The following is an 18845-nucleotide window of genomic DNA, read 5'->3' on the forward strand; positions in this document are numbered from 1 at the left end:
GTAAAAAATCTATTCCAAAGTAAGACAGTAAGATAGCAGACAATGATCTATCCAGAAAGAAAATCCCTGTGTAGTCCTTCCAAATATAACTTTCAATCCCACAACACAAAGTCTTACAAAGAAGAACACTGGAATTTTCCTTGTAAGTGTTCTTTCAAAGAGCTAGTTAGGAATTGAAATACCAAAGAGAAAGCATCTAGACTTCCCATTACCTACCAAGAATAAAATATGTAGAGCACAGAGCACTGGCTTTTGAGAAAGATATTTCTAACACTATAAGCAGAAGGTTTAAAACATACAGTATGACACTATAGTCATGATCTTTCCTATCTTAGCCTTGATTCCTTTAGGAAACAATCCTTACCAGTCTCACTTGTCATTGAGGGACTTAGGTTAGGTACTGAGAGAGGTCATGGTTCATTTTAGTTGATGTATTACGGTTTACTTTTGATCCCAGGACTCCCTACCTCCTCACCCCTACCTCTATCAAAATTATCTAGCTTAATTTGATTAAATAAGTTAGTAATAATAAAATAAATTTCAAGCAAACAGTCCTAGTCCCAGATCAGTAAAATGCTATAATTTTATCAGGCTCAGCATCATTTATGTTCAGATGAATTCATTACTTCTGTCACACAATAGCAATACATCAATCAAAGATACAAAAAGTCAGAGAGAACAACATGCCCTCTCAAATTGCTCCTCAGATCACCTTTCCCTATCATAATGCTCTTTTTTGGGGGGAGGGGGGAGGGTGTCAAAACAACAACTCTTCAGACAATATTTGTGGGGAAAAACATTAAAGCTTAATCTTTATTAATACAAAATAATGTGCCTTTACTGACAAAATCTTTATGGACAATATTCTTCTAGACTACTGGATGACTAGGAATTAAGATTAAAATAGCCAAACAGACTGGAATTAATTCCTTCTCCCCCTGCCCCACTACTTTAGAAGGTTGAGGAACAAAAGTCTGAAAACTATTCTTCAATTAAATCAAACATTTTTCTATAAAAAATGAGAGCCAGAATGAGATTTGAGGAGCATTTTTCTTTTGGACTTTTATTGAGTTAGTGAAACTTCTTGAGAACAGGGCAGGTCAAGCACAGATACCTGAACACATAGAAAACTCAAAGATTTATAGCCAAACTGCCTACTATTCATACTAGATTCTAGAAACCTAATGTTCTGGAGATATCCTTCTGACTTCTACACCAGGCCACTACCTTCTGAGCAAAGTGCCCTGATGCTGAAGTCTACTTCCCTCTATGCCCGATCAGATGCTGTAGCACAAAATAAGGTCTCAAAGAGAGATACCAATTGAGGATAGAGAGAAGGGGCCTAAAAATATTAATGTGCACAGCTTACTATTTAAGCACTTAAGAGCCAGTTTCCCACCTCCTCAGAAATACCCTTTGCTACTCCAGCCCTCTAGGCCATTTCCTAAAGTTTGTTACAACCTAAGTATCATGAGCTTAAACCAATTAGTCCATTGTTAAAAAAAATATTTGAGTTGCCTTCTACTGAATATTATCTTAATGAATTAGTCAGAAGATGGATTAGACATTGCTGGTTTGAGTTATGAAAGGTTTTTTTTTTTTAAATCATCATGAGTATCTGCCAAACAGAACCCCAAAAACCATCTTCATTTTCAAGTTCTTCAGAAGCTGGGAGACCATGAGAATGGAAAGCTATGGGCAAGGCCCAAATTGCAGGAGATGAGTCTCAGAAGTATATGATAACAAAGTAGACAGTGACTATCCTAGAGACCTTCCTTTTCTCAACATATGTTCTCAGGTAGTTGGTACCCATACTGGTAGACTGAAGTAGAGTCCAAAAACCTCTGCTTAACTGACAAGGGATGCCCAAATCTGCTTGCAGTGAAAAATATGGTGCAAATCCCAACCTTTCATTATGGCACATAAAAGCTCTATCTTATTTATTGCCACTTTAAAAACCTTCTATTTATTATCTAAATATTGTTAAATGTTCTTCAATTGGACAATTTCATAATACTAAGAAAATATAAGTGCACTCACTGTTGGCCAAGAGCACAGTGGTTATAAACTTCAGAAATAAATGAAAGTAACACAGAGCAGCTGCTATGAAGACTCATATATAGCACTCCAAGGCTATAAATTTAGGAGCTATTTTTTATGCCCTTGGAAAGTCTCTTAGAGATGAGAAGATAGATCCAAGAGGCTTCCTATTCTGTTAATACTCAGTTTAAAAACAACTTTCCAAGGATTCTATTATATATGCCCATTTTAACAACAAATAACTCTTTACTGCTACTGAACAGCCTTGCACAGTAAGCCATGGCCTAAAGGCACTTGCAAGTACAGCAAGGTGTACCTCAGCATGTGCACTTGTGAAATGAGATATTGCTTTCTAAATCATGTGCATTCAGCAGGCAAGAACATATTAAAAAACAAAGAAAGAAAGAAACAAACAAAAACTCACATCTTTCTGGTTGGAGTGGAAAAACCTGAGTGCGAAGTTACAGGATTGGGATGCAGCAGCATACTGACCAAGGGATTCAGCATATCGGGTCAAAAGATAACTAGGTGAGAAGAAAAGAAAGTGAGAAAGAAAGAAAGAAAGAAAAAGAACACATTAAATTTACCAATCTCTAACATCAAACAATATTCTAAAAACTACTATGATAAAGAAATAGCTAAAGGAAAAAAAAATCTAGCCATAGAAATGATCACAAAATCATAATCATAAAGCAGAGTCCGTAATTCTGTTTTATGGGAAGCCTAAAGTACAATGCCATGCTTTCTTATATTCTGATGATTAATGGAATATAACTGGTAAAAGAACATGATGCTTTCTTGCTAAATCAGCACCACTGAGCATGGAGGAAATGCCCTTAATTCATCCCAGTTAACTGAAATAAAAATTCAACAGGACCTCTAAGGTCAGGAAATAAAGTACATATATCACCATCCACTGCAAGGCAGAAGTGAATACTTCAAACTAGTGTATGCTAAAAATAAGGGCTCAAAGTCCTTATCCTCTATCCCTGGGGGAAAACTGTTAGCATTTCTAAATTTTGCCAATCTAAAAATTACCACAAATGCTGGGAGATATAAAATTCTTTCTGCTTTGCAATGGCGCATAACGTAATTGTTTAATCTAAAATGACTGATGCCAGGAAGAACTTTACTGCTAAAATCTAATGGCTAGGATTCCATGTATAAGGGCTCTGCACTGGTATAGCTGGCTGTTCATTACTCAGAGTATGTACTACCAACCCAATGGTGTCATGTTGTATGTGCTTAGCATCAAGGCTGGAGTAAAGATCCACCACTGGTTCAAATGCACCCAGCACACAGTAGATTCGTACAAGCAGCAATTTGAATTGAGCATTAGAGGGACTGTGGGTTAATCCCTCTTCCAACAAAGTCAAGGCCTGCCACACAGCGGTTTCGTCACCTATAATCAAAATATAATCGCATCATTCACAAATCTTCACAGCAAATGGAAATTTCTCAAAAACAAAAAAAGCTTACTGACATTATCACCTCCCCTAATTATTCTAAGAATGAGCTTAGGTGGCAGAGAAAACATTTTAGACATATACCTATAACCAAAAAAGGGAATTTCCCTAAATAGATCATCACTCAACAGTTAGCTCCGTTTTTAAACATGTGTTCCACAAAAGTGATGCAAATTTTAAGCTGCCCAGGTCTTGTGATTTGAAGGAGGACTGAAGTCCATGAACCTTCCCACTGCAGGACTTTCTCTGTAAAAGGCCCAGATAGATCCGCTCTTTAAGCATTGTTTTTCTTCTACATGTAAGGGCTAATAGGATATCAAATAAGAGATTAAAAAAAAAAAAAAAGGTCACTAATAAACTGAAATGGTACACTTTTTTTGGTTGTTGCCTACCAAATTTCAAAAGTTACATACATCAACAGTTGTTCAGATTAGGTTACTTCTCCTTTAGGAATCTATCTAAAGTAAAAGTGAAACACATGTTTTGTTTTGTTTTAATAGCAAGAGAATTTTATGGAAAGCTAAAGTACATACTCAAGACAGTACTGCAGGCATGCTCGTATGAGTTGCATAAGTTGTGCCTGTATATGAAGATTTACATACAAAAAATATTCGTTGCACTATCTGATAATGAGGGAATGATTAAGTAACACCCAACACCCATATACAGAAACATCATAGAGTCATTTGAAGTCAATGAATAGTTTTTAATAACAAGGGAAAAATGTTTATGCTATAATGTTCAGTTAAAATACACACACAGGAGAATCCAAACAGGTATATAGAGTTGATCTCAATTCTATAAATTATGCACAGAAAGAGAAAGGAAATATACAAAAATGTTAAGGTGCCTTTTGGAGTCTGGCAAACTGATAACTTAAACAAGCTGCTTTCCAAAAATTTTACAAACTACTTTTACAGTCAAAGAAATAGGTAAATTAAAACTGAACAAAGAATTTTCCTGTTTGAATATTTTACTATTATTGAAATAATGACTGAAGTGATAAATGAACAACTATGTGATTATAACAAATACCACTGATTGTACACTTTGGATGAATTGTGTGTTTTATTGATATGTACCAATAAAATTGATTTAAAAATAAATTTTAAAAATTCTAAAAAGCTGAATGCAATGGGTTTTTAAAATTATATTCTATATGCTTTATTCCAAGAGAAAAGAGGACATAACCAAAAATTGGAGCTTTTGGTACATAACCATAAAAGCAGTCAAACTATGCAAACTACTCAAAATATACTCAAGGTACCATTATTTACTTTTGCATAGTTGTAATCATGGCATATGTACAATTTTGTATTCTGTTTTCACTTTAAATATTTTCCCATGTTGCTACCTGGTTTTCATAATCATAATCTTATTTTAATTCAATACTCTTTTCTGAAACCCTGATACATCACTAGAAAGAGATAAAGAGACATAAATGCTTCCAGTCTCAAGAAACTCAGAACTGAATAGAAGGGACTGACAGATAATTATAGGGTTAGATCATTATAGGAAGTTTAATTATTCAAGAATAACTAGTATCAGGGAAAAAAAACAGGTTTAATTTAAATTTCATTCTGAACTATTAAACCAAAAATTATGAAGATTCATCTATTTTGTTTCATTTTATTTTCCAAAATTTAGGATATAATCACAACTCTATGCAAACTTCACCAAATCGATCAAGTGCTGAGATCTTTTCTCGACCCTACATTTCTTTCATCTATAAACTTGTCACAGTAACTGTGTTGTTACGAGGTTTAAAGTAGTTAATTGATGGAAAGTGCCTGATAATCAAAAAATGTTAGTTGTCATTATTATAATATAGTAAGATAACTTGCTTAAAATGCAAAGGACTAACAAAGCCATGGTTGCTAAGAGAGAGTAGATGTTAGGGGTAAGTGGGGAAGGGACAACATTACTAAGTAACCTGTTCATTATCAGATTTCATATGATTTATAGCCCTACACAACCTCAAATAACAAATATTCTGATCAAGATTTCATTCCCAACCCTGGCACAATACAGTATAATTATCATATGGGTATATATGATATCCTACAGAAATTCAGAATAGGCATAAAATCCATAATTGTGGAAGACAAGAGGCACTGTTTTTGAAATTTGATAAAAGTTAAATAAATAAAGGGGGTATAAAAGTTATGTCAAAGAGAGATAACATGATATTCAATGATGGCAACAACAAAAAAAAAACACAAAGGGAATTCAGAGCTGAATATACATAATCTGGAGAGGTGGGCAAAGGTCAGATTATAAAAAGCATTAAAACCCATCCTAAAAGAAAAAAGTTGACCTTTATCACTCAGAAAAATAGGGAACCTCTGAAGAATTTTAAATATGGGGATAATATTAACAAAACTCAATGCTTTGTGAAATACTCCATGAAGACGATGTGATGTTTACCACTGCCTGAGCCCTTTGTTTTCTCTGTTATTTATTCTAGTGAATAATATGCAACAAATACCTAGAGTTATTTTTTCCCTAAACACTGCTAATAAGAGAAAACGTCAGGCGGTGGAGCCTAAAGAAAAGGTAATCCCAACACTATGTGCTCAAGTCTCTTTCTCTTCCTTAATGACTCATAATGCTTCCTTTACTACATACCTTTTTCCTTTGTACTTTTTATTTTGACAGAAAAACTGCAAAAACTGTATCAACAAATCCCGTATACCTTTCATCCAGCATTCCCTAACGTTAACATCTTACTTAACCCTAGTACAAACATCAAACCCAGGAAATTAACTCTCATATAATGCTAATAGCCAATCTACAGATCTTATTTGAATTTTACCACTTTCCGCATTTATACTTTTGTCTTAAGCTAATCAGAATTGTATTCCAATAAAAATAGATATTATTGTACATACATTTTTTTCATGAATCAAAAGGGCCTACACATTTATCTTTGAACCAGTTTCATTATATTTTAATTTTTGTAACTCTGTAATAAGAATTTTAGTTTGTTTTTTTTTGTTTTTAGGAGATACTGGGGAGTTAGCCCAGGACCTCATACATGGCAAGCAGGGGCTCAACCACTGAGCAACACCCCCTCCCCTGTAATAGGTTTTTGAACAGTTCTTACACACTTTTCAGAAATACATGGCCTGTACATAAAACAGAAAAAGAAGCTATCAATTTAAGATTTATCCAGATTATAGGGAAGGGGATAAATTGGAGATCTGAGTTCTTCTAGAGGCTCCCTGGAGAGGGCAAGGAAGAAAACTTAAAAGCATAAATGCAATCCTAAGACTATAAAATTGGTCTAAAGAAAGAATGCAATATTATTAATAAAACAAAGAGTAAAATTAAAATGAAATCACTATTACTTACCTGTTTCTCTCCATATATCAATAAGCACATGGACAGCGAGGAGACAGTAATAGTCTGAAAACTGCAATTCTGTTTTTAAACAGGACTTCCCTATAGGGAAAAAAAAATCATATCTATATTTTAACATTTGTTCAACTATTATTGCCCCAAAGGAGTTTTTACAGCAGAAGAGGGAGGGGAAGGAGAAGAGAAAAAGAGGAAAAGAAAATAATGACACAGAGCAGACAACTGGTGAGGGGGGGAAAGGGGAGAGAAATAAATGATAAATCTTAAAAAAGAAAATAATGAGAATGGTATAAGTACCAGAAGAAAAAGCAAAACTGAATTGAGGGGTTCGAAAGAAAGCGAGACCACCTCAAATAGAGACAGAAGAGTCCAGAGTAGAGGTGGTACTGCGATGTCCCAAAGGTAGAGCAGCAAGATTCAGAAGGAAGATTTAGGTGAAGAAAAGAACATTAAGCCAAGGGCCATATAAAACTAAATTAATATTATACCCCTTACCTACATCTAGTTTTTTAGAATACAGTTTTTCTATCATATATATCTAGTAAAGGCCAGGCATATCTGAAGATCACCTATTTATAAATTAAGTATCTGTTAAGCTTCACAGATCAGGAAGAATATAGTCAACTGGAAGCCAACTACGGTTATTTACAATGATAAGCTTAAGAAAGGCTTTGCATCACATTACTTGCATAGCCTTCCCATGTGACAGAATATATTCCTTGCCAAATTCACTAAAACAGGGTACTGGGAAGAGGATATGGTTCAAGCGACTGGGCTCCCATCTGCCATATAGGAGTCCAGGGTTCGAGGCCCATGGCGTCCTAGTGAAGGCAAGCTGGCCCATGTGGCGAGCTGGCCCATGTAGAATGCTGCCCCGTGCAGGAGTGCTGCCCCGTGCAGGAGTGCTGCCCCTTGCAGGAGTGCTTGCCCACGTGGAGAGCTGGTGCAGCAAGAATGACACAACAAAAAGAGACACAGAGGAGAGATAATAAGAGACGCGGATCAGGGAGCTGAGGTAACGCAAGAGAATAATTGCCTCTCTCCCACTCCAGAAGGTCCCAGGATGGGTTCCCAGAGCTGCCTAATGAGAATACAAGCAGACACTGAATAACACACAGTACATGGACACAGAGAGCAGACAACAGGGAGGAGGAGAGGGGGAATAAATAAATACATCTTTAAAAACAAAACAAAACATGGGAAACAGATGTGGCTGAACCAAATGGGCTCCTGTCTACCATATAGGAGGTCCAGGGTTTGATGCCCAGGGCCTCCTGGTGAGGGCAAGCTGGCCCACGCAGAGTGCCGGCCTATGCGGGAAAGCGGGCAAGCTGTCCTGTGCAGGAGTGCAGGCCCACCCAAGAGAGCTGGCACAGCAAGATGACACAACAGGAGACACAGAGGAGAGAAAAAAAGAAGATGTTGCAGAACAGGGAGTTGAGGTGGTGCAAGAGAGTAATCGCCTCTCACCCACTCCAGACAGTCCCAGGATCGGTTCCCAGAGCTGCCTAATGAAAATACAAGCAGACACAGAAGAACACAGAGCAAATGGACACAGAGAGCAGACAACAGGGGGAATGGGGGGAATTGGGGGGGGGCGGGGAGGGGAGGGAGAAAAAAATAAAAACAAAGTACTGCAAGTATTTAAAAACCTGACTCCTAAAACAAACAACATAAAGCACCTAAGTCTTAGCAGATCAGTCAACTATCACACATTTTTGAAAGATTACTCACCAAATTCTAGTCCATGCTGGTACCGTAGCATTAATTCTCTGACAACATTCAATTTCTGGTTTTTATCCATGGTGTGGTACAAGCCAAGTAATCTCATCAGTTGCACCACACACAAATGTTGCTGCAGAGCTTTGATGTCAGCAGGCAGTGCCAACTTATCCTCTGTTGGTGTTGACAAAGGAACGACTCGGAGTAACTGATTAATAAACTGCAAAGTGAAACAAGAGGAGTACAGAGTGTTTAGCAGGGGAAATAGGATGTTACAAATAATTAAATTATTATTTTCCACAGTAAGATACCAATAAAGACTATTAACTATAAAAGTTAATAGCCACATAAGTCTATAATTTAAATATATGAAAGTAAATAACAGAAGGAAAGGTTAAGAGAGTTAAAAGTGGCTTGCCTCTGAAGAGCCAGAACCAGGGATGGAGATAGCAGTTGTTTCTCAATATAAGCCTTGAAGTACCATTTGACTTTTTCAATCATACAGATGTAATTTTTTAATACAAATTTTTAAAAACATAAAATTTCACATCTGTAATGATTTTGCTTCAATTTGTCTACAAATGTATGAACTTCAGTTATGTTTAGTTGTGATCAGATACATATTCCTCACTTATAACAAAAATTCCTTACTTATAACTAAGAAACTGCTATACTGTTTCTTTTATTTATTAATTTATTGGCAGTGGTTTTTTGTTTTTTTATTTAATGCCTATGTAGTTTCTAATGCCAGTTCTTTCATTCTTAAAGACACTTTCATAGAGTAGTTGGATTTACTATTAATGCCTTCTTCAGTAAATGCCAAAGAAGAATCTTCCAAACAGGTTTTGTAATAGAATAATATGCTCATTCTTTTCTATTCTGTATAGTTTTACTGCTATGCAAAAATCTTTGAAAGTAAGAATTATTTCCTTGTTTCACTGAAAACCCCAAAGGAAGGGAAATGTCACCCTGGGTATGCTACCCTAGAATAACTGGACCCCATGACCCACTCTAAGGGGCTAGTCACATTTTAGAAAGATTTGGTATATATTTCACTGGGACAACAGTTCTCAGCTTAAAACTTACTTGGACAGTTTACAGCACTCTGCAAGTTGCAGTGTGTTTAGCTATTGAAGTCCTCTCTCATTAAAATTGACATAAAAAAACAACTCACATATGAATGCTTATACGAGTAGCTTTATTCATAACTGCCAAAAACTGGAAGAAACCAAGATGTCCTTCAATTGGTGAACAGATAAACAAGCTGTAGTACATCCATGCAATGGAACATTTAGCAACAAAAGGAAATGAGCTATTAAGTCACGGTAAGATGTACAGGAACCCTAAATGCATATTGCTAAATAAAAGAAAAGCCAATCTGAAAAGGCTACATACTGTATGGTTCCAACTATTTGACATTGTAGAAAAAGCAAACTATACACAAAGAAAACAACAGTGGCTGCCACAGGCTGGGGGTGGGATAAATACTTAGAAAAGGAAGTTTTAGGGCAGTGAAACTATTCCGTATGATACCATAATGGTCAGTATATGACATTACCCAGAATTACACCTTTGTCAAAACCCATACAAGTGTATACTCAGAGTGATCTCTAATGTAAACAATGGAGTTAATTACTAATATGTACTAATATTAGTTGCTAGGCAATAACAAATATACCACATAACCACATATACCACATAATGAAATATGTTAACAATAAGGGAGTGAAGTGGAAGTGGCTCAAGTGACAGGGCTTCCGTCTACCATACAGGAGGTCCAGGGTTCGATTCCCAGGGCCTCCTGGTGAAGGCAAGCTGACCTGTGTGGCGAGCTGGCCAGAGCAGAGATCTGGTCCATGCAGAGCGCTGGCCTGCACAGGAGTGCTGGCCCATGCAGAGAGCTGGTGCAACAATAACAACAAAAAGAGACACAGAGGTAAGACAATAAGAGACACAGCAGACCAGGGAGCTGAGGTGGCCAAGAGACTGAACACCTCTCTCCCACCCCAGAAGGTCCCAGGATCGGTCCCCGGTGCCTCCTAAAGAGAAGGCAAGCAGACAAAGAAGAACGCACAGCGAATGGACACAGAGAGTGGACAATGAGGGAGTGGAAGGAGAAAAATAAACAAATCTTTAAAAAAAAATAAGGGAAACTGTGAACACAGGAGTGAGGTTTGTACAAGGGAACCTGTAGCAATTTGGTATTATTTATGAATTCTGAAAATAGATACTGGATTATGTTTATAAACTGGTGTGTTCCTCTGGTTGTATCAGATTATATTGGATTCAGAGGTTTCACTTTTACTTGATTAAATAATGATTAAGGCTTTCATTGGGTCACATCAGTAGGACATTGAGTCCCTGCCCACCAAGGCAAAAGACAAGACAGAGGCGTTAACTGGAGTTTTGGATGCTGGAGCCCTGGGAAGTAAATACAAAGGAGAACACAGAGGAATAGAGACAGCACCACAGACATGGCAGAGGCTCTGGGAAGAAAGAGAGAGAGCCTGATAGTCTACAGCTGACCTTATGGAGAGAAAAGAGAAGCTGAGCCTAGAGATAAATGAGCTCTGGGAGACAGACTAGCCTTATCCCAGCCTAGAGCTGATACTGGAAGAAGCTGGGACCACAGAGCCTTAAGAGGAAGAGGAAGGCTGGACCCTTGCAGATGTTGGCAGCCATCCTGCTCCAAGTGGCAACAGACTTTGTGAGGGAAGTAACTTACACTTTATGGCCTGGTAACTATAAGCTATCCAAATAAATACCCTTTATAAAAGCCAAGAGATATCTGGTATTTTGCATCAGCACCCCATTGGCTGACTAATACAGAACACTTTGTACTTTCTGTGTAATTTTCTATAAACTTATTAACTGCTCTAAAAATAAAATTATTCACAAACAAAAGTACCAATCTCAAAATTATGATTCTATTTATACAACATTCTTAAAATGGCAAATTGGAGATAAAAAACATTACTGACTGCTGGAGGTTTGGAGGGAGGTGGATCTAGAAGGGTAGGTAATACAGGGACCTCTATCATGGAAATATTCTTTGTCTTGATTGTGGTGATGGTCATATGAGTCTGTGTGCCAAATATTGCCCTAAATACACACAAACAAATAAGTACACAGAAAACTGGTGAAATCTGAATAGGTTGGTGGACTGTTGGATGTCAGTTTCCTGACTGTAATTTTGTACCAGTTATATAGGATTTTTAGCATTAGGCAAAATGGGTTAAATGTATATGGGATCTCTGTATTATTTCTTACAAGTACATGTGTATGCATAATTATCTCAAAATAAAATGTTAAAAGGAAAAAAAGACAGTCCAATTATCTGCCAGGAACTTATTCTCATCATGGCTTAAAAAGAAATCATGCCTTCAATCTGTTAACACCAAAAGTACTTGGCCTGACAGAGCACTTACCTTGGTATCTCATATTCACCACACTCAAACATTTTGGAAAGGAAAACCAAATGCTTAACTTCTTCTTTTTTTTTCAGGTACTGGGGCTGGGACATACCCCAGTGGAAAGCTGGTGCTCAACCACTGAGCCACTTTGGCCCCCTGCATTGGCTTTCTCATTTGATTTGCTTGTTTTCTTGTCTTTAAGGCAGCACTGGGAGCCAGACCTGGGACATCCCATGTGGGAAGGAGGTGGTCAACTACTTGAGCCGCATCCACTCCCTTAAGCTATTCTGCCACCACCCCCCCGAGATCGCTCCCTTGTCTCTTTGCTAGTTGCTTTTGCTTGTTGTTTGTGCTCATTGTCTGCTGTTTCTTTTTACTTTAGTAGGTACCAGGAACTGAACCCTGGACCTTCCATGTAGGAGGCGGGCACTCAATGGTTGGAGCCACATCCGCTTCCAACTTATTTATTTTTTTAAGGTTTATTTATTTCTCCCCATCCCCTGTTGTTTGTGCTCGCTGTCTGTTCTCTGTGTCCATTCACTGTGTGCTCTGTCTGCTCGTCTTCTTTTTAGGAGGCACCAGGAGCTGAACCCTGGACCTCACATTTGAGAGGGAGGCACCCAGTTGCCTAAGCCACCTCCACTCCCTGCTTGTGTCTCTCTGTATCTCCCTCGTTGCATCATCTTATTGCTTCAGCTCACTGTGCCAGCCTGTCGTATCAGCTTGCTGTCTTGCTTGTCTTCTTTAGGAGGCACTGGGAACCAAACCTGGGACCTCCCGTGTGATAGGCAGGCACCCAACTGCTTGAGCTACATCCACTTCCCTCCAACCTATTTTTAAAAAATACCAGCACCCAAGAGAATTCTAAAATGTATTTACCTTTGTACACTGTGTAGCTGGCAAGAGGTCAACAAACACCTTGAGGTCTGTAAAACAACAAGGTTTATCCCCAAACTTTTTAAAATACTCGAACATTAATTCTTCTGGATCACCTAAGAGAAAGAGAGAAAAAAAAATCACTAAATAATTCATGGATGAAGAAATTTCTAAATTAAATGAGATGTCTGATATGAACATATTTATTTTAATTCAATATTTAATAAGCATAAGGGTTGGAAGATGGCTTGCCCATTTAAAAATAAATACTTTAAAAAGAGGTAAATTTCACAAACTCAGTTTACCATTATTATACTTAAATATAAATGCCAAGACCATAAAACTTTTGGAAGAAAATGCACCTTCAGGGTCTTGTAGTTCCTTAGATCTCCCACGCAAAGTACAACTAAAAAATATATATAGAGAGAGAAATGGGATCTCCACAAAATTATACACTTTGGACTGTATTTAAAGGGTGAAAAGGACTGTGTCAAAGGGTGAAAAGGCAGTCAACTCAATGGGAGAAAATATTTGGTAATGACATATCTAGTAAGGGTCTAATTACCATGATATATAAAGAGATGCGATATTTCAATAATAAAAAGACAAACAACCCCATTTAAAAATGGGCAAAAGACTTCAAAAGACAATTGTCCAAAGAAGAACTACAAATGGTGAAGAAACATGAAAAAATGTTCAACATCACTAGTGATTAGGGAAATGCAAATCAAAGCTACAATGAGATATCATTTTACACCTGTTAGAATGTCCACTATTAAAAAGACAGGGGAGCAGATGTAGCTCAGTGGTTGAATGCCTGTCTCCCACATATGAGGTACCAGGTTCAATTCCCAGTACTCCCTTGACAAAAAGACGGAAAACTACAAGAGCTGGAGGGGATGTGGAGAAAGGAGAGATAGAACACTTATTATCTGTAGGTGGGAATATAGAATGATTCACTCACTGTGAAGGACTGTCTGGCAGTTCCTAAAGAAGAGGAATATAGATTTGCCATGTGACCTGGTATATTAGTCAGCTGAAGGGATGCTGATGCAAAATACCAGAAATTGGTTAGTTTTTATAAAGGGTATTTATTTGGGGTAGGAGCTTACAGATATCAGGCCATAAAGCATGAGTTACTTCCCTCACCGAAGTCTATTTTCACATGTCGGAGCAAGATGGCTGCTTACATCTATAAGGGTTAAGGCTTCCTGAGTTCCTCCCTTCCAGAATCCTGCTTCTCCCTGGGTTCAGGATTCCTTGCTTCCCAAGGCTCCAGCTTCACCATCAAACTCCAACATCAAAACTCCAACATTAAGAACCCTCAACTCTATCCTCTGCCATGCCTTTTATCTGTGAGTCTCCACCCACCAGGGGGACTCAAAACCCTAATGACGTGGCCCAATCAAAGCCCTAATCATAACTCAATCATGCCCAGGTACAGACCAGATTGCAAACATAATCCAATATATATTTTTGGAACTCATAACCATATCAAACTGCTATACTCCACCCTTTGAATTCCCAAAAGACATTACAATATTTTAAAAAACCTTAAATCAGTAACAATGCAAGTACTAAATCATATCACAATCAACTTAAAGAAACACAGTTTGTCTTGGGGCAAAGTCCTGTTTGCTATAGAAGTCTGAAACTTACAAAACAATTTATCTGTTTCCAATACACAAATGGACAGACAAAGGATAAACATTTTCATTACAATAAGGAGAAATTGGGAGGGAAACATGAGTCATGTGTCCTCTACAGTTTAGTAAACCTGCAGAACATCCTCCATTCAATTTCAGTCTGACAGTCATTCTTAAAATGATGGTTTCTTCTTTGTGCCTTATGGGAACCCACCCTTTTCACATCCTTGCCCAACAACCATTTTCTTGGTTCTACCCTCATCAAGCACCTGGGTGTTGACCAAGCTCCAGACCTCTCCCTCCAAGAGTGTTGGGGTGATTACCACATCTTTTTTTTTTTTTTAAAAGATTTATTTATTTATTTAATTTCCCCCCCTCCCCTGGTTGTCTGTTCTTGGTGTCTATTTGCTGCGTCTTGTTTCTTTGTCCGCTTCTGTTGTCGTCAGCGGCATGGGAAGTGTGGGCGGCGCCATTCCTGGTCAGGCTGCACTTTGTTTCGCGCTGGGCGGCTCTCCTTACAGGGTGCACTCCTTGTGCGTGGGACTCCCCCACGCGGGGGACACCCTTGCGTGGCACGGCACTCCTTTGCGCGCATCAGCACTGCGCATGGCCACCTCCACACGGGTCAAGGAGGCCCGGGGTTTGAACCGCGGGCCTCCCATGTGGTAGACGGACGCCTTAACCACTGGGCCAAAGTCCGTTTCCCAGATTACCACATCTTATCCAAACTTTGGGTTAGAATCTTAACCCTCCTAGTATAGTGATGTGAAGAAAATAATCCCCCTAACCTTTGGCTAACAGGCTCAACCTACTCAGAGCAATGAGTTGATAACCTGGCCTTCCCAAATCTTTGGCATATAGGTGCAACCCTCTCAGAGCAACAAGTTGACCACCTGGCCTTCCCTAATCCATGGGGGACAGGTCCACCCCTCTCAGACCTGTGGGGTGCTGACCTTACCTCCATAATCCTCGGGGAATGTGCTCCACCCTCTTTGTACCCTGGGGTGGCAAAAAAAGTGCAGCCTGCCCAGAAGTGGTGCCGCACACACCGAGAGCTGTTGCAGCAAGATGATGCAATAAAAAGAGACACAGATTCCCGGTGCCGCTGACAGGAATAGAAGCGGACACAGAGGAGTACACAACGAATGGACACAGAGAACAGACAACTGGCGGTGGGGGAGGTTTGGGAAGGAGACATAAATAAAGAATAAATCTAAAAAAAAAAAGAAATGGTGAAAGCACATCACAACATCTGTAATTAGTAGCGCTAACAAATGGGTATGATAGTGGTTTGTTTGTTGTTGCATTTTTTTGTTTGAGTAATGAATATGCTCCAATACTGACTGAAGTGAATGCACAACTCAGTGATTATACCAAATACCACTGATTGTATTCTTTAGATAAAGTTGTATGTTTTACAAACAAAAAAATAGGTTTTGTTGGGGGGAAAATACCGCAAATGTAAAATACAGCCTATAGTTAGTAGTAATACTTCAATGATGCTCTTTTAAAATCTGTTACAAATGTCTGACAACAACGCAAGGTATTTGTGGTAGGGTGATATATGAGAGCCCTGTATGATTTATGCAGGTTTGTTTTTTAAGTTCACAAATTTTGTTATATACTTATTGTTGTGTATGCTCATGTATGAATGATAAACTTCAATAAATTGCTTATAAAATGAAAAAAATAAAATAAATTCATGTAGGATCCAAAAAATGGGGAAAAAAATTGAAAGCAGTGAAACAAACATCTGCACACTGATGTTCACAGTGGCTTTATTCACGATTGCCAAAAGATGGCAGCAACTCAGGTGTCTGTCAACTGAAGAATGGATAAACACACTGTGGAATATACACACGATGGAATATTACGCAGCTGGAAGAAGAAATGTAGTCATGAAACCTATGACAACTCAGATGAACCTGGAGAATATGATCTTGGGTGAAGCAAGCCAAACACAATAGGACAAATATTGTATGATTGGGTTATTATGAACTAAACATATTGTGAAAACTCATGGAGTATATATTTAGAATACAGGTTACCGAAAATAGAATGTAGTTAGAGAATTGAAAGCTGAGGGTTAATGTGTGCAGAATTGGTTTAAAAACAAAAAAAAGGGTTGTTAATCTTTGGAAATGAATAGGAAAGGTGAAAACACATCATAGTGTTATAACTAACATTGTTACTATTTGGGTATAACAGTGATTGAAAGGGAAAGTCTAAGGTCATGTATATTACTAGAAGGAAAGCTAAAAAATGCATAGTGAAACCTCATACGAAATACAATTATGGGTAATATTGCATATATAAGATTGTTTTTCTTTGAAACAGAACAAATGCATGTTAATGTTTCAAGATTTAATATCAGGCAAAAAAAATTATGCTAAGTGAAAGAAACCAGACACAAAGTACTACATATTGTATGATTCAATTTATATAAAATATAAATATATATCCATTTATAAAGATGGAATTAGATTAGAAGCTACGTAGGGCTGGGGAAGGATTGAGACATGACTGCTGGGGGTGTGAAGTTTTTCTTTTTAGAGTAATTAAATTGTTCTAAAACTTTTTGTGGTGATGAATGCACAACACTGTGACTATACTAAAAGCCACTGACCGTAAACTTTTGATGGTTTGCATGGTATGTGAATATATCTCAATAAACTGCACATATATATATATATATATATATACACACACATATATATATAAATAAGGCTTTCATCCAATTGAAGTTTAAACCGTTTTTTAAAAAAAATAGTGGACTTAATTTTATATGTAGATTTCAAGCAAACAGTTCCTGATCTACTTAACAAGTATTAAATGTTAACTAAATAAAACACAGTATTTGTGAAAAGTCATGCTATTAGAAGAGAAAATAAATGAGAAGGGCCACAGGCCAATAATTAGCTCCAACAAGGTCAGTCAACTATGGAAAATTTAAACCAGGATAGGCACAATGCCACCAATTCACTTTATTTTTTTTCAAATTAATAAAAAATAAAATGATCTCAAACTGATGCTAGATTTAAGAAGCAGGAAAATTTAATCCATGGTCTTTGTTAAGATTTTAGGTATCAGTTCCTGTTTACATTTTTCTGGGAAGAGAGGTCCAAGCCTTTTAATCAGAATTTCATGGAATGCTGTGATCCAAAGAGACAAAGATTCAATGGTCAGGTAAAAAAAAATTTGTAGCAAAAAGACAAATTCACAAATACGTAAAATGCAGGATGCTGGGGTAGAAGGGAAAGATAGAAATGGGTAGAACAAGTAATAAATTATATCCAACCACTCTCATATCCAGGATTGACAAAAAAGCCATTCTTTGGAATTTACTCTAACAATATTTTGTTGATGGTGTTATGAAATTTTTCATTTGCAATTATAGAACAAACATAGACTGGTGGTTACTGAGACAGACCCAAAGAAAAAAATCAACATAGAATTCAAAATTGGCTGAGAACTCAACCACAGCATCAGCAACAAAGGTCAGCACCAATGGCAACTGGCACCCGATGGCATGACAGACCTGATCCGTACCTTTAATGGCTTTGGTATAAGACCTGATAAAATCTGAACAAACCGGAGCTGCTCTAAAGGTTCAGTATAAGCTGGACAAAGTATAAAAGTTCCTTAGCACATAGCCAGTCAAGATGGAGATACTGACTTCAAGGCTTAGCACATCAAAATAAAGAGATGTCCAGACATGAGCAAAAAATTATAAGCCACACTAAAGAACACAATCAAGGGAACAAATTAAAACTTCAGAGGAGTCAGAGACTTTGGAAAAACTAATCAAAGATGCTCAGTCAAATCTCCTATGTCAATTCAAGGAGTTGAAGGAAAATATGAAAGAAATAAACTAAATATGGATGTGGAGCTAAAAGATATTAAGAAGACAATGGGGAGTGGATGTGGCTCAAGCAGCTGAGCACCCACCTTCCACATGGGAGGTCCTGGGTTTGGTTTCCGGTGCCTCCAAAAGAAGGCAGACAAACAATGAACAGACAATGAGGATACAGACAAGGAAGCCAATTTGGGGGATGGGGGGGAGGAGAAAACATGCAAGCAAAAAGAAGAATTAGAAAGTTTAAAAAGAAACAATAGAAATTATGAGGATGAAGGACAATAACTGATACTTTAGTAATAACTAGAATACAGGTCACTGGAAAATAGAATAAGATTAGAGAATGGAAAACTAAAGGTTAATCTGTGAAAAATTAGCAAAAACATTTTTTAATCTTTGGAAATAAATGTAAATGGTGAAAACTTGACAGTGTTTTTAACGAGCAGTCATATTACATGGGTAGGAC

The 18845-nt window shown here is 37.6% G+C and overlaps 1 protein-coding gene across 1 annotated transcript in view; it reads right to left on the minus strand.

Moving 5' to 3' along the window:
* NAA25 (N-alpha-acetyltransferase 25, NatB auxiliary subunit) overlaps positions 1–18845 on the minus strand; it is a 78712-nt gene that overhangs the window by 24503 nt on the left and 35364 nt on the right. The window contains exons 11-15 of the mRNA XM_004448187.5: positions 12881–12993; positions 8601–8808; positions 6861–6950; positions 3262–3442; positions 2465–2564 (exon numbers count right to left, since the gene is read on the minus strand). Coding sequence (XP_004448244.1) covers positions 2465–2564; positions 3262–3442; positions 6861–6950; positions 8601–8808; positions 12881–12993 — 692 coding nt within the window. The remainder of the gene's footprint in view (positions 1–2464; positions 2565–3261; positions 3443–6860; positions 6951–8600; positions 8809–12880; positions 12994–18845) is intronic.

This window comes from Dasypus novemcinctus, chromosome 19, assembly GCF_030445035.2.
Source record: "Dasypus novemcinctus isolate mDasNov1 chromosome 19, mDasNov1.1.hap2, whole genome shotgun sequence".
NCBI classification, from domain to species: domain Eukaryota; kingdom Metazoa; phylum Chordata; class Mammalia; order Cingulata; family Dasypodidae; genus Dasypus; species Dasypus novemcinctus.